Below are 24,498 nucleotides of genomic sequence, written 5' to 3' on the forward strand. Positions count from 1 at the left end.
CTGGGGAGACTTAGACCGGCAACCACTTCCCATCTCACATGGGACAGGCAGTCAGCAGGGAAACACCGAAGACACTGCACCCCAGAGAGGCTCTCCAACTGGATGGCAAAAGGTCTCTACCAATGGACTGCAGTGGGACATTGCACAGGGCCAATGGTGTCCTGTCAGCAGGCTGGCTTTGGGAGGAGCCCGGGAAATAAAAAGTAACTGCGTCACAAGCCCCAGGGGCTTTCTGAACTTGCTTTTTCAGGGTGGGCTTTTGGCTTGCGCCTTTTTTGAGACTGTGTTTTTGCGTTTGTGGCTTGGTGATTCGAGGAGCTTTTTGAGACTTGCTTTTCGAAACCTGCTTTTGAATCTTAGCTTTTTGCCGTGGCCCCAGCCTGCCTTTTAGCTCTCCTGCCCTCGCTGGCTCTTGCTCTCCCTCGTGTCTATCCTGCCTCCCTGTGTCCCTCACCAATGCCCTGCCTGCTTCGTCTCTTCGTCCCTGCCTGAGCCACCTGCGTCCAAACTTGCCTACCGCCGCGATCCTCGCCGTGACCCTGTCCAGCGTCCCACACCTCCTCCCCGATCCCCTCTCACCTCGTATCTGCCGCCCGTCGCCGCGGCAGCTGTGCGTGTGCGGCCGCGCCTCTCCGGGAACTGCGCAGGCTCCTGGCAGGCGGCGTGCACCCTGCCCGCCTCGCGGATGTCGACGGCGCTCCCCGACCCTGTGGTGGTAATGCCCGCTTCTTCTCTATGTCTCCTTTCCCTCTCGCTTCCTCCCTCTCCCTCTTTCTCTCTCCCTCCGTCTCCCTCTTCCTCCCACTCTCCTTCTCTCTCCTTGTCTCCCTTTCTCCTTTCTTCCTGTCTCTCTCTCACCCTCTCAACCCCTCTCCCCCCCCCCATTCCTTTCCCATTTTCCTTAGTCTTGCTGTGTCTGTTCTAACCCTTTTTAGTAGGGTAACTCATTTTCCTTTTGTTTTTTTGTTACCAATGAACGGTTCTCAGGTACAACGTTTGTCTCGTTTGACTTAATTTTGTTCGTGACCATCTATTTTTAAAAGAACTCGCAGTTCCCCACGGTGGAACGCGACAATGTGTCCTGCTGGAACTCGAGTGGCTTCAGTGGCAGGCCTCGGTACGCACACACGGACACATGGCCTGAGTTAGGGCCCCCCTGGACCCCTTCTTTGGGCTCTAGAGACAGAGGACAGGTGGCACCCCAACACACAAAAAAGCCCAGGTGTTTGGGGTGCCCACCACAACCACGAAGGGACATGTATTTGGGCAGCTCCCCAAAGAGATCCAGATTTTGGTGTGCTCTCCACAAGTCTTGAGGGGGCCCAGATATCCAGATGGCCTCCGGATGGGACCCAGATGCCCAGATGGTACCCCTAGGATCAGGATGGGACACAGGTATCTGGGTGGCCCACCACAACTGGCAGGAGACCCACATGTCTGGGGTTCTTCCCAAGGCCAGAAGTGGAACACTGGCACTTAGGCTGCCCCTCACACCAGGGGAGGACCCAGGCATCAGCTGGGGGTTCTGGTGGGGGACAGCTGGAGGGCAGTGGGTGGGGGTTTCACCATCACCTTCTGCACTGTGTAGCTGGTGCCCTTGGAGTTGCTGTCATCCTGAGGGGGCTCCCACTCCAGCAGCATGTTGGACTCCCAAACCTCCTTCAACTCCACTGCTCAGACATGGTGGGGGGCAGCCACTCTGTGAGACAGCCTTTGTCCCATGACCCTTAAGCCCTGCAAATAGTCCGCAAAACCAGTCCATGGCTCACAAACATCCACCATCAACCCCAAATACTCCTGCAAAATGCTCCCCCTAGCACATCCAGTCCCCAAACCAGCCCCCAAAACACACTGCTCCTATTGCCCCCAGTGCCTCCCATCCCAGTAAGGCCCAGTGGTCCCAGTACCCTCAGCCAGTGCTCGCAGTACTCTTACACTAGGACTCCCAGTATAGCCCATCTCAGGGCTACCAGCGGCCACTGACAGCATGCAATGAGAATGCCCTCCCAAGCTGCCTTAGACCAAGCAGAGCCCAGCCAGCTCCCCCGTCCTAGTACTTCCAGTACATTCAGTCCCAGTGCTCCCAGTAGTCCCTGTGCCACTGGTGACATGCAGTGGGAAGGTAGCTGTGCCTAAGATCTGTTCTGATGTAACCAGGATTTATAGCTCAAATTTTAAATAAGACACCTCTCCTCTGGTGAGAAACCTGTGAGTGATTTTAAGACCGTTACCCTGACCCTGACACAGTAGCAGCATTTGGGGGAGTAGAGGGTCATGGAGCTGGGAAGAGGGCCACCTCAGTATGAGGATGTCACCCACTCATGACCCTCAATGGCATGTCCCCTGAGAGTCTGAAGGTCCCTCACCTCACAGGATCCTATGCCAGCACTCAGAGGTCCTTGTCCCCATGAAGTCCCCACCTCCACTGGAGGTCTCCAGCTAGGAGCAGCACCCTGAGATGAGGGTAAGGGTCCCCATGGGTCTGGGGCAGGTGACATGGGTCATTGGGCACCTTGAGGACCGACCCTGTGAAGGGCAAGTGGTGCAGAAGGAGTTTGGGTGGTGGTGACAGTATGAGGGCATGGACCCCATGGTGTCCCAGAATGGGGGTCCACTGACTGCCTCCTCCCTGCCCATGCACCACTGGGCAGTTTCTGTTCGTATCAGGGAATGTTAAAAAACAAGTGAACTACACGTGTTATGATGGTTTTTATGCAATTTAAGATCTTGTGGATATAGCTGACATGGGCATGTTGACAGACCTGTGTATGTTTATGTGCAAGTGCTTTCTTTGTTCAGAGTCAACTAAAAGTCCCTGAGTATTTCAGCAGGGATGGGTGCATGTGTAACCTGGTCCTCCAGGTTAAATTAGATTGAAGCCACAAACACTATTCAAAATGCAGAGTCCACTCCTGTGATAGCTTCTGCAGCCCTAAAACCCCTACAAGAACATAACAACATGGTGTAAAGGGCCAGAATCTGCAGGTGCCCTTCTAACAGGGACTCTCCAAATCTTCCAGACCAGGAGACTATGGAGGACACATTGCTCAAGGAGGGTGTTTCCACATATATAGAAGGTACATACCTGCAATACTGTACCAAGAAAAGCATCCTTGGACATAAGAGGATCTTCAGTATATGGTTTGGTCTCTTGGTTGTGAGCAGATGGCAAAACAATACCATCAACCCCTGCTCAGATGAATATGATCCAGATAAATAAATAATAGGTAAACAATCCCCTGCTTACCTTGTGTTTAATAATGGTATACTCCCAATCCAGATCATCTGTAGTTAGAGAGGTTTCTTGCAATTTCAGTACTCTGCTCTTAAGCATTTATTTCATTGGAAGAAGAGCGTAACTCTTGCCTAAACTACAGCTAAATCACTAGAGATGATAACATAAATCCTGAATTTGATGGGGTTTGGTTTTCTTGTTATAGCTAAAGGAACTCTATACTCTACAGTACGGAGAGGATAGTAGGCTAAAACAAGAGTAAAGAGAGAAATTATTTATTCATAACACATTAGGAACACTGTTCACAGTACATCATTAACAGGGTGACTACATAATAAGGTGATCATAAAAGGGTGACTTAAAAAGCTAGTTAAAGACAAGGCATAGATTATAGGCTAGTCATGGAAACTGGTAGGCTTTTTCCTCCCATAAGCAAAGCTGCACAAATAAAGACTGTCTCATACTGTTTCTGCAAAGGTAAAAGATTGATTTACTCAATCTGTACATTTTCTTTATATTGTATAAATTTACCAATACTTAGATTAACTTTTTCGTATAGTTTACGATGTTAAATTTAAATACACTATTATGTCTCATTAATTTAAGGTGCAATTTATCAAAACCTACAGTAAATATTTTCTTCTTAATCAGTTCTCTTTGGCACACTTCTGGTTTGTTTAAATACAAAAGTGTAGGATTGAATTGAGTAATAACACTGCAGGTACTTGAAGGTTTTTTTTGTTACCATATGAGTGTGATTTTATGCTTACCACAAGCTTATTCACAAACAAATAACTGTATATGAATTTCAGTTTACTTTATATATAAAATGGCTAACTACTTCAATGTGCAAGGCAGAAAAAAATTGTTATATCAACTCCTCCCTTGAGAGAGTGATTTTTGCACCATGGAAATCTTGTATAAAATGTTATAGAAAATGGAGATTTTTAATGAGGAAGTTCTTGGTGCTTCTTATCTTATAGCAAGCCACCTGAGGACATGATTTTCTAGGTCCAGAAATGGTTCATAAGATACAGTTTAGCTGACAGGTTGGCACTGTAGCACTGTTGCAGCTATAAACTTGCATGTTCAACTGACAAACTAAACCAAGGAGCCAGAAAAACAACCAGTCTGTGTAAGAAGTTTAGTGAGAACGGCTTCTTTCTATGAGAAAGGTCTCATTCCTATATTCTTGATATCTATCTATCTATCTATATATCTGCTTTTATTGCAAGGAAGAAACATTTAGAATTTGCGCTCTGCACTTTTGTCTTCATGACCTCTGCCTACTCTAGGGCTGACTAACATTTTGTTAAAATCAAAGGTGGACAACAGAAAACGGACTTATTTCTGTTTCTGATGGAAATGTATGAGGAGGCCATCAAAGCTGACCTAAATAGGTAAAGTAGCATTTTACAAAAGCTCTTCAAATGCCAGAAGAGCAAGCTCAGAGCAATTTATTCCACATATGAAGGCCCATACCAGCAGCTGGCATTCACATGAAAGGTATGGAGAAACTTAGCTACATAAATACTGGAAATCTTTCCGTGACTAATTATTTCACAATTGAAGAAAAACTAAACCCTATTCACAGTAAAATGTATTTATCACAAGGCCCTTCTGGTCTGTTTTTTCCTGAATCATGCAAGTAGTATCCCCTCAGCTGCAGAAATTAGCATTTTGGCAAATGATCAAGTTACAGGAGTTGTCAAGTACAGTGCAACCTGTTTACAAGGCAAGGATGTAAAAAGGGATTTCATATAGGTGCTTTGTGGTAATGTGTGAAATGCTGTGCTACTCCTGAGTAAAACACATTTGGCTGTCCCAGGTAATGACCCATTTATGAGCATGCTGATTCCAGAGAGGCATTTCACAGCCTCAGCAATAGTGTATATTCTAAAAAAAAAAAAAAAAAAAGTATTTTACAACTGTCTTTTTCTTCAAACTGTCAGTAAGGACTAACAATGGTGAGTTCAAAGTGTTGAGGGAGATGATAAGAAGGGGCAGAACTGGTAAGGAGAATCAGTCTGTGTAGTAAATCAAATGTGAGATGTAATTCAATTATCCTTTAAGCTTTTTGAGATGTTGCATATGGCCATGTCCCTTAGTGCTCCTGTTTTATCTGAAAGCTACTGGCTTTAGAACTGGGATGTCTGTGTGAAGGATATGGTGTCAGATTTATCTACAGAAAAGCCTCCATTGACATAAGATTTCTTAGCCTCTGTTTCATCATTATCAAGTATTCCTGTTTCCAGGGCAAAAGGATTGACTATATTGACTTCAGAGGTGACGTCCATCTGCTCCAGCTCCTTTTTTGAGAGCTTCTCCACTACTCCTGTACCAAAGGCATCTCCCAAGACATTCACCATTGTTCTGAATCGATCCCTATGGAACAAAAATGTTGTCAGACAAACCATTCAGTTGTTCAGAAAATCCTTTTAGTAAAAGTAAGCTCATGCAGTGGTGTTTTCTTCCCATTGCAGATTTGGGTAATTCTTCAATTAAAGTAAAATAGTTTTGTAAAACAAGAAACAGAATTTTACCCATGTGTATTTGAAGAAGCCTGGAGTAATTTTCATGAGAAATGACTCTGTACAGGACATGCAAAATGGCAAGTCATATTGATGCCTTTTCTTCGTCTTAAAAGCAAGAATCAAACACGGTTAGAAGGGATAAAGGGATTTTACTTTTGTATTTATTTTAAGGATCCTTAGGTGCACTACATTTAGGTGGAATGTGCCGAAATGCCTGCTGCAATGCACACCCCCAAAAGACCTGGTATATCATTATAGGTCTTTGCTAATTAGCATACCTATCAAAGATTCCCCAATGAGAGGCTTGAGTGAGGCCCCCTCCCCAAGGAACCTTCCCCTGGATGGTTCTGTCTTAGTTTACAGAATGTGTTCTGGAGAGGACCCTGGTGTCTGGGGCTTTCTGATCCCTAACTATGAGGCTTCTAAGATGTTTAGTCTCCTAGCTTGAAAAACAAGTCTAAGAATGTAGGCTAAAAACCACTAAGAATACAGAAGCTATAAAAAGGTATATAAAAGGGGTATAAAAGAAGAGGCAAAAAATCATCATGGCATCAATATCACTTGTGTGTTAGAGCAGTAATTCCACTGCTGTGGCACAGTCTTACAAAATGTTGGAAGGATCGCCTCTCAGGCTCCTGAAGTATGCTGCACAGCTGGTTCCCTTTGTGATGACACACAGCTGTGGGCTGCAGCATCAGAGTCTGCATCATGCCTTTTGTCATTCTAACAGTCATGTCCTCAGCCAGAGGAGCACCTAGCCCAGTACCTTCAGTATTCTGGCCCAAACCCTGAAAAAAGGGCAGGCCTGTCTTCTGCTAGCTTCTCCTTGTTAAAGGGCAGAAGTACAAACTTGTACTAAACAAGTCACTTAAAGAACTATGATACTCCTGCACTATTGATTTTTCTCCAGACAGGTATGTGATATGCAGGCCTTAAAAACCTGCTGCTACTTGGCAGAGGAAAAACAAACCCTTTCAATATAACAAAGTTTAAAAATTGGCATGGAAGTATGGTATGGACAGTGGAAGGCCATACTTCCCCATTTTTCTTTTTCTGCAGAGTAAAAGAAAAGGCTCTGTGGCAGAACAAGTTTCTCTTTCCATGCAGAGACATTGAGGTGGATATATTCACAATATTTCACAGTACTTCTACAGCTACTGAATTCCAGTGCTTAAAAAGTTTTCCATGTTCAATGAAAATATATGGTAGGGAAAGGAAGAAAGCACAGCAAAGTAAGATTCTAGTAAGATTAGTGTGACAAGTGAGGAAATAAACAGCACTGGAGACTCATCTATTATAATAGTACTATTCTATTAATTTTTCTACCCTTCATTTAACATGTGGAAGTAGTCCTCAAGCCTATGTAATATAACCTTGGTAAGTTCAGAATTAACTAGTGGGTTGTTAATGAGCCACTACTAGCAAATAGTTTGCAAAATTATACATTTTAGGCAATAAGTACAAAATGTGAAAGTGTTAATAGTCTACATGGCATCAAAATGTGCATTCCATCTCCTGAGGTACAAAATGCACTAGCAATGATCCCTGGTATATTAATATTTAATTTACTTTACACAGCAAAACACATCTTAGTCTGAAAAATGCCTCAACTAGACACATCTTGAATTATTTGTATGCTTCATGGTGGAACAAGTACCTTCCATGTACTAATATTGTGCCTAAAACCCACATAAACTGTGGACTTCTAAAGTGGAGTAAAGATCAGATCCATAAAGTCATGATTGCCATGAGAAATAAGGAATTACCGTTCTCTTTCTCCCTCAATCCCATAAGATGAGGGCATCAAATGAAATTATTAGGATGCAGATGAAAACAAACAAAATTCTATTATGTCTCTGCACAACACATCATTAGGATGTGGAATTCATCTCCGCAGGACTTGGGGAAACATGGGTCCCAAAGCAATGAGGCATTCATGGAAGAAGAAGACAAAAACCACCTCTAACCCAGGAATTCTGTGAGCTGCAATTTGCAGGAGGCTGGTTGAATACTTTGGACAAAGAACCAATATACATTTGTTCTGTTCTTAGACTCTTTAGATACGTGGTCTGAGCCAGTGGTTTGTACTGATCCTTAAAAATGTTAAATGCCCATTAGGAATAGAAGAGAGCTGGAGAAAACAAAATGATTGTGGAGCCCTGTTGCAGACAGCTAATTGGGAGAATGTACTTGTGGATGGAACTGGATTCTTTGGAGAAATTATGCTTATACATAAGTTGAATTGATTCTTCGATCCATCCAACAGCCCTGATTGCAAAATAGAGTTATATAATCAAATAAATTAAATATATCTGTGAAATACATAGGTTGCTGCCAGAAATCCTTCAAGAAAATGATTGGAAAGAGTAGAGGAGGAACAGTAAGGCATTCATCTTGAGTGTAAATAAACAGGAAGAAGAAATGCAAATATTATGAAATTATTGAGATCGCTGGATTGATACCAGTGAAATGTTATCCATGCTAAGTTACTGCAGGTGAACAAGACCTTGGGCTGAGCACTAAAGCTCACACAGTTTAGGAAGCAAAAGAACTAAAATTATACTACTTAACTCATGAATCCTCTTGCCCTATGTATCATGGGACAAAACTGAGTATTGATGTCCTTTTGACCTCTAGAATATACTCTGTGATTCTTTGGGCTTTTGCAAACAGCAAGTGTGTATCTTTCAGCAGAGATACACACTGGTATAACTTGAACAGAAGAGATTTCTGGCAAAAAGGCTTCTCTCCAGAAAGAGCTGATGAATGGAACTGAGAGGTTTGGAAGTGGTCTGAGGTGGTTGGGATTAGATATAAGGAACACTTTCTGAATTTACATGTGTGCTTGTTGATCAAGGGCTGGGCCAGTGCTCTCGGTGAAGCAGAGCCCTAACAAAGTAGTGCTGGCAGCACAGACCTGAGTACAGCCTGCCATATATGTGCATGTGGAGTCCAGGGCCAGTTTTGCTTTGCTCATATTGTGCTCCACGGCCAGTGTATGGATATTATGTCTTTGCAGCTTGTGGCTACATTTGATTTTTATGAATGATGTATGTGTTTAGCATAATGTGGTGACATCTCTGACACTCTAGAGACATTTGTTGGTACTGTCAAATTTGTCTGTCTTGAGGAAAGTGCTCATGATTTATTAGTGCTGTGACCACTACTTTAAGGCTGAAAGCATCTCTGAATGTGAGGTTATTCACTGCCATCCCATGCAGTAGGAATTCTCTCACAATTAAAGCCATTACTACATTCAACTCTGAACAAGCCTGGCTATAAGAATAATCTTTGTCCATTTTCTGCAACAGTCCTGAATTATTTTATTGCTTTCTTTCTCAGACCCACACATTTCCACGCAACTTATGCAAACATCCAAAAAAAAAAAGAAAAAAAAAAAGAAGAAAAAAGAAAAAGGAAAAGTAATTAAATATGAAGTGTCTTAAACTTACAGAAGCCAGTCAACTGCAATGATCAGAGTAACATCCTCAGCAGGCAGGCCAACAGCGCTCAGCACAATCACCATGGTGACAAGTCCGGCTTGGGGCACGCCTGCAGCCCCGATGCTGGCTGCCGTAGCTATGACACTAAATCCCAAATAAAGCCCAGAGAAGGCATTCAGAATACATGTTGGTCACAGAAACCGTTTCCTAGCACAGATAGTTTTATTTCACTGCAAGAAAGAAGCCTAAATGTTTCAATTTTACTCTTGAATAGCACTTACTCAAAGTCAGTGTCATGCTTATAGGGCAACCCCTGTACTGATGTACTGTTATGGTTACACTGCATAATAACAGGGAACACATGTCTAACAAGCAAACTGGACAGATCAAAGGTAGAGGCTGAGTTAGGTTTGTGAGTGTTTGCAGGGAAGAATAATGGCAATTTCCAGAACAGTGCTGTATACCAGCTGCATATCCTGGCTCATCCTACCTCCTCATCAGTTTGCACTGGGTAGGCCTTGGATCAAGAAGTGAGAATGTTTGTTATTCCCTGTGCTGTGAATGATACACTTTCCCATGGGGTATCCAAAGTTAATGTACCATTCACAAAAAAAGCTCACTTTCCACAAAATGCATGTGATGGCTTTAGTCTTACCTAATGGTAACTATTTGGCCAATATCCAGTTCTAAGTCGTTCAGCTGTGCAATAAATACAGCTGCTACTGCTTCATAAAGAGCTGTGCCATCCATGTTGATGGTAGCTCCAACTGGAAGAACGAACCTTGTGATTCTTTTGTCAATCAAGTTTTTTTCTTCTGCACAGCGGAAGGTGACAGGCAAAGTTGCTGAACTGGCACATAATGAAACACATAAAGTAAGTGCAGGCAACAACACACCATTTCCATTATATTTCCTTTTCCTCAGAGCATGATCTGCTTTATGATTCAAACAGAGATCTAAGGCAGGAAGGAAGGCTGCACCATGAGAAAGCAAAGCAATTTTTATTATACCTTCTAATTATTGGAAGAAATAGATAAGTTAGTTTTTCTCAAAATTAGGTGGTAAAATTGCCATAGTCTATGTAGTCACAAAAATTATGCAACAGCTTGCACTCTGTCAAGTCTGTGACTAATAAACTGAATGGCAAAGAACTGCCTCCTCCTGGGAGAGTAAGGCTAATGCACTCTGTAGTGCCCTTTGGGTACGACTGAAATAATGGTGAAAGCAGTATTTCAGCTTCCAGGGGACTGAGAACTGTCCAGCTGATACGAGGGCTTGTAACAAAGTAGCAATAAAATCAGACCACAAACAATGCAATTACTACTAGGTACATTACAGAAAAGATGTTTCTTTTGTTTACCTGGAAGAGATCATGAGGGCTGTCAGAAGTGCCTGAGCCATCCCCATGGCAAACCGAAAAGGATTTTTCCTTACTATTATTAAGTAGATCAGTGGCAGAATTATACTGGAATGGATTGCAAGTCTGCAAAATAAAATCAACTAGTCAAACAAATAGATCCATCTCATTGTCTTGCTTTACTAAAATGGTGATCATAGGTACCCAGCTCTGTCCTCAAGTACACCTACGAAACACTGAAGGTGACTTTAGTGACACCTATGTGCAAAATTTAGAGAGAATGCCACGTTAATAAAAAGCAGACCAATGCTGTTCTATGCTTCCTTTTGGAAAGGAAAGAGAGACTATATATGAATTATCTCTCTTTCCTAAGCTGAAAAAGAATTGACTTGGAAATAATTTTAAACTGATGAAAATGAGAAGCCTAAACTAATACATACTATTTAAACTGATATGCAGAGGGTGATTTGAAATAACACTACAACACTTCACTCTTCTGCCAAATCCTTACAATGCAAACCAGAGACAAATCAGAAAACCAAACAAATTATTATTCTCAGTTTGTCTGCCCTTACTACAGAAGATGTTTTGGAAATAAAGGTAGATATGCTTTCCAGTCAGGTTTGGCTGAAATGCACATCTTTCTGCAGAAACTTCAAATATGGACGTTTAGAAAAATCCACACCTGCTCTGGGGAAAACTGTGTAACCTTGGGTCTACAATTAAAATGTAGTGAGATATTTTGGAGTGTTTAAATGACATATATGTAGTCTAAGTGTTTTTTAATGTTGTAAGATGCTGAAATACCATATTTTTAAACTATTAATTTTTAAAATTAAGTGGATTGACTCATAGGAGATCAACTTGCCCTCTTGACTTTAGCAGCTCAGATGTATTTGCCTGGATATTTGTATAGGTCTCAGGGACAAATTTATCTTTCAGCTTATGCATATAATTTATAATTTTGAACACTGTGCAGTAATCCTGCATGCACATGAATGCAGAGCTTGTGGGCATTAAGATTAGAGGTAAACTGACTGCTGTAAGTACCTTTGAAATGAAACGTATTTGAAGAGTCTGTGAAATATTCCCTATGTTCGAAGATTGCAATTATAGCAACATCAGCTTTTTGTGAAAAGAAATCATTACATTGCCTGGAAACGTAAACCCCAAAACTGCTGTCACATGTGACCTTGGAATTTTTATTCTGTCCTCACAATACATTCATGTGCACATTTCTGTGTTGTAATAGTGCTTTATGGTTTCAGAGCAGTTGATAAAGATAGCAATAAATCATGGTACCATTTGTTCTGCCAAAAATAGACAATTAAGTTAGCAGTAGTCACAGTACAGAAATCCACAACAGCATCAAAAATCACCCACAAAACCTACATATTTGTTTCCTTGGAAAAATCAGCTTTTTAAAAGTATTTAAAACTTTTCATTCTGTATGGGAACATATGACATATTTAGTGGAATGTAAATAAAAGCATGCAACATATCTTGATAAAATTTTGTAAATAACTCTAGAAAGAAACCTAGCAATTTATACATGCACCACCACAAGGCACCATTGTATAAATTGCTAGATTTGTGACATGCCTGAGAACTGAATTCTGCACAATATATAGGGAAAAAAGAAAGTGGTATGCATGTCATTTGCTTTCTTAATGAAATGTTAATGAGAGTAAGCATTTCGAGTATGTCTAAGTCTAAAAGGATACTGACTTAATTATTGAAAAATTTAGATCTGCACCTTTTTAGTAGCAGCACAAACATGACATTATTCAAAATAAAGTATTTGTGTGTATCTGCTTTGCTACTGATTTTCATGGAACAAATTTGAAGTAATATTTATTTTTGTTCATAAAATGTAATTCTCAGCAAGCAGCAGAAATTTTTATACTGAAAATCATAATCAGTAACTGAAAATAGAAATTCTAATAGCATTAATTTTTAAGTCAGGAAGAATCTTGTCCCTCAGAATCCCAAGCTGACATTCCTTATAGGAATATCCCTCACAGGGATGCAGCTGCCTTGCTGCTTTCAGAAGAGACAAAGGCACAGGCAAGGAGAGTCTACTTGCTGCAGCTTCCTTTTTTTTCCCCCACTTCAGCCTGAGTTCCCTCTGGCACTTAAATTATGTCTCCACTTACTTTCCTCTGCTGTAACTTCTAATATGTCCTCATCCAGACTCTGCAACCATTAATGGTGAGAGATATCTTGAGATACTTAGTGGAAAATTGGACCAAAAACACTGGGGGAAGTCTCCTCCCTCATGGTGACCGGAATGAAACATAGAGACTGAGATGATCTGCAGACAATGGTGGATGAGTGCTGGTAGGGCTGAGGCTGTGAAAGATCATGAGTAATAAAGCTGGGAAGAAGGTGAGCTGGATAGGGAAGTTAAAGGAAAGAAAGCAGAGGATAAAGATACACCAGTACTCATGCTCTTGCACAATTATCTTGATAAGGAATACAAGAAATGTTTAAGATAACCTGCTATTTTCAGGTTCAAGCTGAAAGAGAGGATGATAAGCTGTTACAGAAGATGCCAGTGAACAGAATACACTGCAAACAGACAAAGTTAAACACATAAGAATGAAAACCAAAGTGATGGTGGGAACAGCAGTTTTAAAGAAACCTAAACAAAGAGCAACTTTTCTCCTTTTTCCTGAGAGGTAAGGAAAAATGGTATTCTTGCAGCCTGAAAAATGTACAACAACCACCTTTTCCCTGCAGCCTAAAGCCTTGCATGTACATGTCCATATCTGCTCCTGTGATCTGATTACAACACGCTCTCCCTGATGGTCAGTTTTGCAGAGAATGTGCTGCTGTTAGCCCTGACCCACAACGCCTTGAGCAGCACCCACAGGAGGCTACTCTGCAGGAGGCAGAAATGCTGCAGAGATCTACCTGAGCACCCATCAAGGAAAATGATGTCATGTTTGGCAGAACAGAAACTTTTTCTCTCCAAGGATGCAAAGGTGCTCACTACATACAATGTTTTTGATGGCACCTGGGAATCTACTTAAAATTGTTGCACCTGTCAAACCCATGGTTATCAGCTAAACAGGAGACTATGTAATGGCAGTTTACTTTGCAAAGTACTTTGGAGAAGGCACTGTGTCTTCACAGACATCATAAGGAAGACTTGCCTTGTCACAGTACAAACAGTAACCTGTAACCAGTAACTGATAGGTAAATAGTCATAAAACTTGCTATCACATCTAAAACTGTAAAACTTGCTATCTGATGTAAAATTGAAGTCAAAAGCCTGTAGAAATCCATCCAACATACTCCTCCTCTGAGTTAATTGGAGTTAATAACATAGAATACCTGCAGGAGTGATACTGTCATTCTGTCAATGACTTCTATCTAGCTTGTGGTTGGGGTGTCATTTTTAATTAGTATAGAAAATATTGGAGTCTTGATTTACCATCTCTTGGTAAATATCAACTTTTGAAACCTTTAAAAATCTGACTTATTTTCCGAGTGCAAACAAATACTCACAAAAAACTGAATAATGCATTAGATGAACATAACTTGCACTCATCTCTGTAGCATTTTGGAAAAGTCATGCATCAGTGCTATTTCTGGAGCGGTAATTCTTATTTAGAAAGAAATTTTATCTCTGATTTTCAAACAGCTAGTCCAAACATACTAGCTTATGAATAAAACAAAACAACCTTGAAGTAAATGTGCTTATCTAGCACAGATTAATGCAAAAACCCCAGAGATCCTTCTTGACTATTCATAAAGTAGTTTGCATTTAAGACTAATATATTACCATTCTCTTTGCTTGGCTGTCAGAAAGTGTGTGAATAATGTTTGAAGAACAGCATGCAAATGCAGAAAGTGTGGGGAAAAGCTCTTGAACAACTTTGGATCTAGCCTCTAGACAAAACATATATAAATCCTTAGTATATTGAAGGAATTATAGGACTGGATGCTAATGTAATGGACCAAGACAGCCTAGAAGGCTATGCTTCACTGAATTGGAAATAGAAATTTAAAGGCATTTAACTTATTGAGACTGTAATATCCATTTATCTGACAAAAGGGTCCTTTGTAGGATAGTCTTCAGAGATATATAATAATGTGTTATAATAACCTATCATTTGGAGCAGTTTAGCTATTCTAAAGTTCCTATGCTGAAAGGCTCCACGTTGTGCAGATGTAACCTCCTCCACCCAGACTATTCTACATAGACAGCGGCTAAGAAAAAGAATAGAAGAAAGTTCTGATGCTTGGCTGTTATTCAGATTGCAACTTCTCCTTTTGCAGCCTCACCCTCACCTAACCTTGAAGGAGGAATTAACAAATCGTGCAATCCCCAGGGCTTCTCTTGATGTCAGCTGTCTGCTCAGTACTGGGTAGGCAAGGGATCAGTCTCTTTGGCATCATTTATTGTGCACTGCTCTTACTATGCATTTGTATTCATCAGGGAAAGTTTGGTCTATGCTGCTGCACCTTGGGCTCAAAAATGCCGTAGAGGTTCCCAGCATAATCCATGGATTTGTGTATGTTTGATAGGCTGGCAAGCCCCAGGAAGACATAATTCATAACCTTGCCCTTTATACAACAGTATTTTCTGCTTCAGCACAGGCTGTGAAAATGAAACAATGAATACAAGAAAAGCATTTGCATTTTGTTTTTTTTTAGAATGCAAGGCAGTGACTTTTTAAAACAAAACATGCATCCAGCAAAATGTGGATTCAAACCACCCTCACACATCCTCACATAATTTTCACTGATGAGAATTTTTGTCTCTGACCTAAAGACTGGATGTGGTGGATAATTGAGTGGTAGCCAACTGATCTCCAAAACTGCATACATACAATTCCATCTTTAAGAAATTACATACCCACTTATTACTGTAGCCATATAAAGACCCAATTTACGAAAGATTTCCCAGTCCTCAACTTCTATTATCTTCCCAGCAATTAAAAACACGATACCAATTGGCATATACCTAGAAAGCAAAAATAAAGCTATAAAAAATTTATTCTCAGAAATATTGCATGCTCACCATGAAGTAATTTCTCTCCCAGAGTAATTTTTTAAAACAGATAGAAAATATGTTTTGATATCCTATTTCACAACAACAGATTTTTTTTAATATTATGTTATACAATGGACTTTATTAATTTGCAGCAAGGTTACAACAGAGGTGATGAATAAAGACTGGAAAATCAAAGTAAATGTAACTCTACATGTAGTCTAGCTAGTATTGTATAACTTGGTGTCACAGAATACACAGAATTTGGGAAGGGGTATGGGCATATACCCTGTCACAGCCAGTGTTTATGTATAGCCACAGGCTTCCCTGGGGGTGGGAGTTGGCAGTGTTGAGACCAGTATCTGTGTATTCTGTAATCCCACATAGATGGGAAAAGTCTCCTGGAGCTACAGGAGCTGCCCTGCAGCACTGGGGGCTATATCTGTGTCACCTGCACAGAAGAAGGTAACCTGCGTAAGGCCATGCCTTATGGACCTGAACAGCTGCATAGGCTACTGCCTATAGAAAATTCAAGGGAAAGATCAGGAATTATATTAGCATCAGCTCCACTGCATTCTTTTTGGTTCCAGAGAGCAGGCTGTCACAGAGACAAGTTATTACTTCAGAGCTTTGAGCAGTATAAATTAATCTAGAAATTGAATGTATAAAATATATCCATTTTAAAATAGAAATTATAAATTTATAAAATGTATGTGTGCTATCTCATAAACAAAATAGTACCTTATCCCTGTAGAAAGCAGGCATACCTAGTTCCTCTAAGCACTGAATTTGATGAAAACAGAATTAATTCCTCATCCTTTTGGCAAAAAGCTCTATCTTGTTTCAAACAACAGTTTCTACATCTGTAGAAACTCAGGGAGCCTGTAGCCACAGCTTCTGGCGCATGCAAGAAAATAGATAATCAATTTATAAGTAAATTCTTGTATGGCATGTGCTAAGTCTGGGGTTTTGCTGTTGGTAATTTTCTGCAGTGAGGCTTTAACTTAGCCTGGGACTAAATTAGCTGCTTAGCATAGGACCAGTTGCAGAAATTAATTTACCTTTCTTTAAGGAAGCAAGAAGTGCAGCTAAACCCTGGACAGGTTTACAGTTTAACAGACATCTCAGTGTGCTGGGATGTAAGAAAAATCCACGGAAGGGTCAGATCTGTCAAGGTACTGGTGTGAAACGTGCATATGAGTAGAGTACTGTAGTAAACGGCACAAGACACTCCACATGTAGGATCAAACTCTGGAAGGAAGTGTGTGCACTTAATAGTCCTGATCCTGTAATTGTGATTTGCACAGACAAAAGATCTGTGAATAGCTGTGAAGTCACACCAAACACTATCAGATGAGTTTCTGTATTTTAAATTTGTTTTTCTTGTCTGAGAATATTATGAGAATGTAGTCTCACAAAACCTATTAGCAGGAGGTAAATGATGCTAAATTGTATTTTGCATACCATTTTGAATTTTGCCCTGTGCTGTGGCTTACATACTAATTCATATTTCTAAAGGAACTTAGATCCAAGGACAGCTGTTCTGTGAACATAATGTCTGTCAGGGAATAATGTTCAAGACTCAGAAGGGCATATGGGTGGTAATACTTATCCCCAAAAGAGTCCTCAAGTCACTAGTGCACTAGTTTTTATAAACATCTGGCAAGAATGTCTAAAAAACTCAAGTTTCTTGTACACCAATAGGACTGTTTCTTTAGTATATATTAAGTGGACGCTCTGTCTCCAGTTTCCTCAAAAGAATCAAATTCTGTAGAAAGGAAAATTTTTACCAACCTTTCTTTGAAACTTGATTTCTGTAAAGCACTACGCAAAAGCAAACATGAAGTCTGAGTCCACCCCTATCTCTTCAGTGACAAAATCCACTTAAAGAAGTTGTTAGGAAATGCCAGTATATCCTTGGACTTACCACATAATTATCTGAACTATTCTCATTGTAGCTTCATTCAGCGCATTGAAGAAATCCAACAGCACTTGTCCCTTCTCTCCCATTTTCCCAATCACCATTCCAAAAACAAGACAAAAGACAATCAACCCCAGCGCATTGATGCCGTTGGAATACATGCCCACGATTTTATATTCTTGGGTTTTGTTCTATAGATCAGAATCAAGAGAAAAAAAGTACTATCTGAAAACAATGAATTTACTTTAGAGTTCTAAAATAAAAATACATTTAGATTTTGTTTGAAAGACATGAAGCTCTTTCCCAGCCACTCTGCTGGCTTTCTGAAAGTGCCAAGTGGGCAAGTTCAGGAATGCACAAAACTGAACTTGAACACTTTGCATTTTAAAGCTATGCAAGGATCTGACCAAACCCTAGCAGGGAGTAAAGCACCCCTTAATTTGTGTTATCCTTTCCATAGACTTCTGACATGAGGTATGGCAAGGTCTAGGTATCCACAGTCATGCTTTCAAGATTTACTCCCCTACACTCAAGATTTACTCCCCACTGTGGAGAACAAAACACAGATGTAGAATCCTTGTGTTTGTTTCTGAGCAACTCAAGGGTTTGTATCTGGATTTGAGATAAATTCACCACTGCATAACAACTGGGACATCAGTGAAATTGCATAGTTTATAGGAGAATTGTATGCACATAACATTATAATCTTACTAAAGAGGTATTCATGCATTCTTCTGTGCCGAATGAACACACGAAGGAAAGGGTGCAATTCTTCACTGCAATCCTGTATTAATGTCTCTTAATATAGCTCATGCTATTGTTACTTTGAGATGAAATTTGGAAGGAGTATAATAAAATGTATATTGATTTGGTACTGTCTGTCGTTCTGTGTTCACATCCTCTTGAATTCCTTTCTCCCTCCCCTCCAGAGTAAGTCTAGGCTTTATACACCATTAAGGCCCATAAACTTTCTACACCTCTAATGAAAAGCTTGTTAAATCTCTTCTTCACTTTTGTTTCTGTACATTTTTTTTCAGAGTAACAAACTATTAATTAACAAATGCTTTATATTGTTTTGTTTTCCATTTAAAAAGATTTATTATTTTCAACTAATTTTCTTCTCTAGTGCTTACAGTTACAGTAGTTGCTACTCAAACATTTCATGATGATGTACATCTAGTCTTTCCACAGTGACTGTTTAATTTCTCAGAAAATTGACAATTCATAAAGCAGATAAATTTAATCAATCTTCATCTATTATCTTTGGACTGGTCAGTTACCCGTGGGCTCCTCTGATGTTCATGAACTTACTGGAAGATACTTGCAATGACCTCTAAGCATTTACTTATTAACTTTTGTGCTCTTGCTAAAATCCGTCTATGTGCTATTTCCTTTCATTTCTTCATCACTAACCACATGAACTAAACCAAATTTAGTCTATGTTCTTTCTCCCTCCTTCATATATTATGAAGAAATACAAGGATAAAGGTCGCACCTCTGAGGGCTTTGCTGTCGTAGCAGTTGTAGTGAGCTCTTCTGGAAATATGGAGCTATTTTTATTCACAGCAGTTGTAGCTTCAACTTTTTCACGTCTGGTTTTATACTGGAAAAGTTAAAAAAGAAACCAGAAGAACTTATTTAGAAACATGAGAAAACTGAAGAACAGACAAAGAATAGTCTTTGCCCAGTAAAAAGAAGAGATAAATTAACCAATCTGACTTGAAGGTAGCAAACATAGACAAAGACATTATTTCCCAATTCATGTGAGCCATCAGGGCTCTGTACCTCAGAAGCTGTAGATCAAACAAAAGATTCACAAATAATATGCTATGAATTCTGCTCCCCAGGCTCTTGGATACCCTGTGGACATGCTGCAGTCTCATGGGGCATGAGCTAGAGCCCTGATTATGGCAAGAATTTTTTGCTGGAACAAACAGTCTGGAGAGAATTGCTGACAGCCATGCCAGGAGAGGTCTGTAAAGCAGATGCACCTGATACAACCAGGCCCTTGGTGACGTGGTCAGCATAACTAATGCCATTATGTAAGGCAAACAGCCATTCTTTGTGGTCAAATGAGTTACATATTTCCCTTTCCCCTCATTGCCAGGTCTTCAAGGTCCTGTGCACCAAGCAGACAAACCAAACAGACTTACCCTTCCTCTCCCTACTGGCCTCCAGATTCCTGGGCACTAGGCTCACTACTCCTCTGTTTATTTGTCTTAAATGTTCCAGGCACCCAGCCAGACAAGTGGTGTTGATGATGCAGTGGCAGAACAGGGAAATGTAACAGCATCAAGTACACTGTCCATAAAACCAAGCAGATACAAGTCCTAATGAGTACTTGGACCAAAGCTGCTGCAGGACAGTGAGACCTGGTGGTCAGGGATGCCTCCATCATTGTCTGCTTCCTCTGAGGACTGAGTGACCAACCTGCACTCTTTCATATGTCTTTCAAGCCTAGAGTATGATCGTTATGTTGATACAGCAAACCAAGTAGTAAGATTTGACCAAATCTGCAGTGGTTCCAGATGATTAGAAAATGTAAGTTAAATGGTGCTATTATAAAATTGTACTACACTGATTCTGCTCATAGAAATCCTGTGCTATTCTGATTGTAAGTTCTGTGCTATACTAATCATAATATTCCATTAAGCAAATAAAACTTTAATAGTAACTACAGTTTAGTGCCACCATCATTCTGTCAAGGATCCCTAAAAGAGCCTGACTGTCCCCTTAGTGTTGGGTGACCAGTAATGATGAGAAAAACTGCATGGAGAAGTTTTATAAAGTGAGTTGTGCACAGCAGCATATTGGATATAAATTTCTGAGAAAGGTTAACTGGTAAGTCTAATGTATAGACAGCAGTTTCCTCTTTCATCTTCCAACACTGACTTTTACTGAAAGATGCCTCAAATAGACTACTAGTTATCAGCCTTTTCCTTCAAAGGATTTGTTCTGGCAATGGACATTAGATGTGAGACACTTCCGGGTGAGGGCTAACTTACACAGACTTCATCAGACACTGAGGGACCTTAAGAACAAGGAAACAGATCCTCATAAAATGGTTCTTCTAACTCTTGTTGTCACAAAAGGGAAAATCTTGTCTTATACATTACTTGGTTTCTGCATCCAGCTCTTAAATAGTGTCTTTTTGGGACTTAATAGTTGATATCAGAGGGTTTATCATAATGGAAATGAAACCAAGATGTCTTAAACCCCCACGTTTTTATACAAGATTAAGATATTCCTGGACTTCTCAGAAATAAGTCTTGCCTGACAGGTTTTTTGTGACGTAAGAAATAATTTGTGGCTAACAATGAAAACTACAGAAGTAAAGAGGAATGTTCAAACTTACCTGTTGAAAACAGGCTTGAACAAGGTTCTCTGGGAACATATTCCTGTTAACAAGCATAGAAGCATTTCAATATTACAGCATACTAAGAAAAAGTTGTTTGCTATAAACAAAATGATAAAATTTGATGCTTAAAAACCAGATCATATTGTGTTTCTTTTAGCAGAAAGGAGTATATTTAGCATCAGCAGATATAGAGTCCAAAGAAATTAAGGGTTTAAGAGTCCCAATGACTGTTTCCCTACTTGAACTTGTTGAACTTTTGGGCTTATTTTTTAGTATTTGACATTTCTATTGGTAAGCTACTAAACCCAGTATATTTTTTTTCCCGGTTACATTATCTCCATGACTTGCAAAAGGAATGCAGGACACACTGCCTTTACAGGATGTGTCAAATTTAGGCAGATGAGAAAAATAAAAAACCTCTTACACAGGCTGTGCTGTAAGAATCAGATATTTCGTGTGCTCTATTATAGGTTTTGAATTCAGAAATTAATCTTGGCTAATGATAAATGCTCCTGTGTTATTCCGGTGTCAAGGACCATTTTCACACACCGAAAAATTAGGAGATTTAGTGCAACACAGTTGTGTGACTCCTTTCCAAATGACAATTTCAGATTCAAACAATTGCAAAAGCATTAATTAGGTATTTGGTAAATATCCAATCCAGGGCAGAAAAATGCATTTTATATACTGAAGCAGAAATTTTTTATCTCCCTTGCAGATCTGACACAAACTCCTCCCTTTAGTTTTCAAGTTTTTAAAGCAAAATCTATTCAAAAGCAATACTAATTTGTATAAGTGTGGGTTTTTCCTTCATCTTTATAAGACTGTCTGGATCTGAATCTTAAATCCATTATTTTTATCCCTATTTTTGAATACAAATATGTAGGAAAATTAATTCTAATCCCTTCAAAAAAGAATTTCAGATCTTTTAACTCCTAATTTACAGTCTTAATCTTGTTTGCAAGATGTTGAGCTATAATCTATAGCAAACCCCCAAACTACTAGATATGTGGCAGTTCATTTGTACATGATAGATTAAGTAAAAATTCTACAAAAACAAAATGGTGGGCAGGAATAGTGACCCAGAATAGAGACTAAATACACCAGAAGAAAAAATAAACCAACAGAATATTTTTGAAGGAATGACCTAACCTCTATTGGAAATGCAGCCTTTTTTGTGCTATTTTTCTTAGAATTCTTTAAACACAGTAGCTCTGAAAACCTGCACATATCTTCTGCAGCCTTTTCTAGGGGCTTCCTTCTAACCACTTTAAAGTATCTATCATTGTCCATGATGCTAATGGGGAAAGACACATGACGCTAATGAGGAAAGACACAGTATAAGGTTGCCTTAGATACTGGTGATGCAGCAAACTTCTTGACTGTGGAACCCTTGGAAATCTTTAGATACTGCATCTGTTACTCTGCATCCTGCCTTGAGGAGCAGAACCATGGCACTGAAATTTCAGGTGGTTGTCTATGCTGGATGACACAGAACCTGCCAGTCAGTAATCCACCAATCCTTTATGGATCTTTTCCTCATAATAGATAAATCTTGCATGTCAATTTCTGTGAAGGAGGGATTTTTCATCACTGGTTTATTAACCAAAGTCTATGGTGTAAAGAGAATTTTTTTAAACAGACTGCTTTGAGCGTATTTTAAAATGTCTAATCTGTTGAAATACAAGTTATTCTCCCCTTATTAATCCAAACAGTATCAGAAAGCATTTTATTGTATTACATCTCACAACTTCATTTGTGTTTGTTTGGACTTCTGCAAAGGGGATATGGAAACTAAAAATGAAAACCTCACCTGATCAGATCCAGCATGGCATCAACAGTACTGACTTCTGGGGTACTGCCCACTCTGTCAATCTCACTTGCTCTTTGAGTCACTCCAGGTTTAATGGTCACAACTAGGACAATCCCTGCAGAAGGAGAAGCAGAGAGCTCACAATGCAAGCGGAGGCATTGGTGTATTCTTCCTCAGTGTATCCTGTGAAGCCAAACTCTTTGTGAGCTCAACTCAACACACACTTTCCCTGGGTGCTCATGCTGGTATGTTCAGAAAAGAAAAGTCTGCAGCTGGTGTCCTTAAATGTGTGGGTTCCCCTACCACAGGAGCTACTTGCTACTTGCCCTTAGACTTCATCACTTTAGCTTTGTTTTTGTGTGTATTGTACCACATCACTACTGCTCACCAGGAGGGTAAATTACTTTAGCTGGGCTTCAGATGAGTGTAGTGCAACTTTTACGGAGTGAATGTATTTAATTGATATTACCTTTTCCTTTATGTAGCTCTTCTTGTTACTAGCTTTCAGATATGAATACAAGTGTGCGCTGTACTGTGACCCCAAAGTCACAGGGTGTTTTACTTAAGTTAGGTAGCAATAGGGTTATGTAAGAGAAGGGCTTCAGAAAAAGACAGAAATTAAAAATTGTGGGTTAAGAAATACTAGATTTGACCTTGTAAATACTGAAATCAATGACGAATTTTTAATTTACTTTAGTGGCTTAATTTTAGGAATTTTTACTATTACTATTTTCCAAATGCATATTCTTTTCTTTTTTCCTTCCCTTAAAAAAGTCCGAAGAAATCCAAAGCAGATAAAACTACAAAATTTCAGTGAAGGGAGAAAGAAGTGTTTGGATGACCCTTCAACCAGGCAGGAATAAGTCTTCCTAATGACATCTGTGAATAAAAGCAGTACCACATTTGCATAGCTCTGCATTATGAAACAAGTAATATCATAACACCATGGAACAACTTAGAATAGCAAGGACCTTGGGAGATTGTCTGGATTAACACCTCACCCTGAGTTGGGACAATTTCAAAGTTAGATAATGTTAGTCTTTAATAATATTCCTCCTTATATATTCACAGAAATTTCGCAAGCATATGAGATAGACTATTTTATTTTGTTTCTTACTTAAGAAGGCTGGCTGAAGATGTTTCTTTAAGCAAATATGGAACATGTCAATGATGCTTGTCAGGAATTAACTTCCTTTAAGAGGAGATGTAGATTTCAGAGGGGTAAGATTGGAGCCTGGCAGTGACAGAGGGGGAAAAAACCTTTAAGGAAGGAAAAAAGATGACAAGGGAACCAGTATTTTCTGTCATTCTTGCAGGTGTAACACACTACATATTTTCACATCTGAGAATCAGGAACAAGCTACCACTTTGCTATTCAGGAAATTCACTTTGTAGTTAAGGTTAGCCTTTAATGTTCATTCAGCTTTCTCACTGCTGGTCACTGTTTACCTCAGCAGACGGCTCCTAATCTTCCTGAGCTGAGATATATGATGAAATTGCCTGTGGCTTCACACTGGATAGGAACAGAGCCCAGCCGTGGACAGCAGGACTAACTTCTCTCTCTATCTGGCTACAAGTAATGTCAGGTTGTCTGGTATGATTCCCTGTTTTGTCTCCACATCCTGTATTGGGAAATTAGTAATGTCACAGGGCAGTATATTTGTAATTAGGCAATGCTGATGATTTATAAAGTTACAGAATCACAGAGTACCTAGTATTACAGCAATGATTGTAGTGCAGAGATAATATACAACTGCTCGCAAACCAATCTTCCCAGATACACTGGAATCCAAAGCAGCAACACCTGCAAAAAACAGCCACAGAAACAAAACAAT

General features: G+C 39.8%; 1 protein-coding gene across 1 annotated transcript in view; it reads right to left on the reverse strand.

Moving 5' to 3' along the window:
- Window positions 1–3,494: 3,494 nt before the first annotated feature.
- Window positions 3,495–24,498, reverse strand: part of SLC1A1 (solute carrier family 1 member 1) — a 51,067-nt gene continuing 30,063 nt past the window's right edge. The window contains exons 3-12 of the mRNA XM_032096799.1: window positions 24,375–24,467; window positions 22,664–22,778; window positions 20,848–20,890; window positions 18,988–19,095; window positions 17,499–17,683; window positions 15,437–15,544; window positions 10,573–10,695; window positions 9,868–10,062; window positions 9,222–9,356; window positions 3,495–5,620 (exon numbers count right to left, since the gene is read on the reverse strand). Coding sequence (XP_031952690.1) covers window positions 5,374–5,620; window positions 9,222–9,356; window positions 9,868–10,062; window positions 10,573–10,695; window positions 15,437–15,544; window positions 17,499–17,683; window positions 18,988–19,095; window positions 20,848–20,890; window positions 22,664–22,778; window positions 24,375–24,467 — 1,352 coding nt within the window. The 3' untranslated portion in view covers window positions 3,495–5,373. The remainder of the gene's footprint in view (window positions 5,621–9,221; window positions 9,357–9,867; window positions 10,063–10,572; window positions 10,696–15,436; window positions 15,545–17,498; window positions 17,684–18,987; window positions 19,096–20,847; window positions 20,891–22,663; window positions 22,779–24,374; window positions 24,468–24,498) is intronic.

Source organism: Corvus moneduloides, chromosome Z, assembly GCF_009650955.1.
Source record: "Corvus moneduloides isolate bCorMon1 chromosome Z, bCorMon1.pri, whole genome shotgun sequence".
Lineage (NCBI taxonomy): Eukaryota > Metazoa > Chordata > Aves > Passeriformes > Corvidae > Corvus > Corvus moneduloides.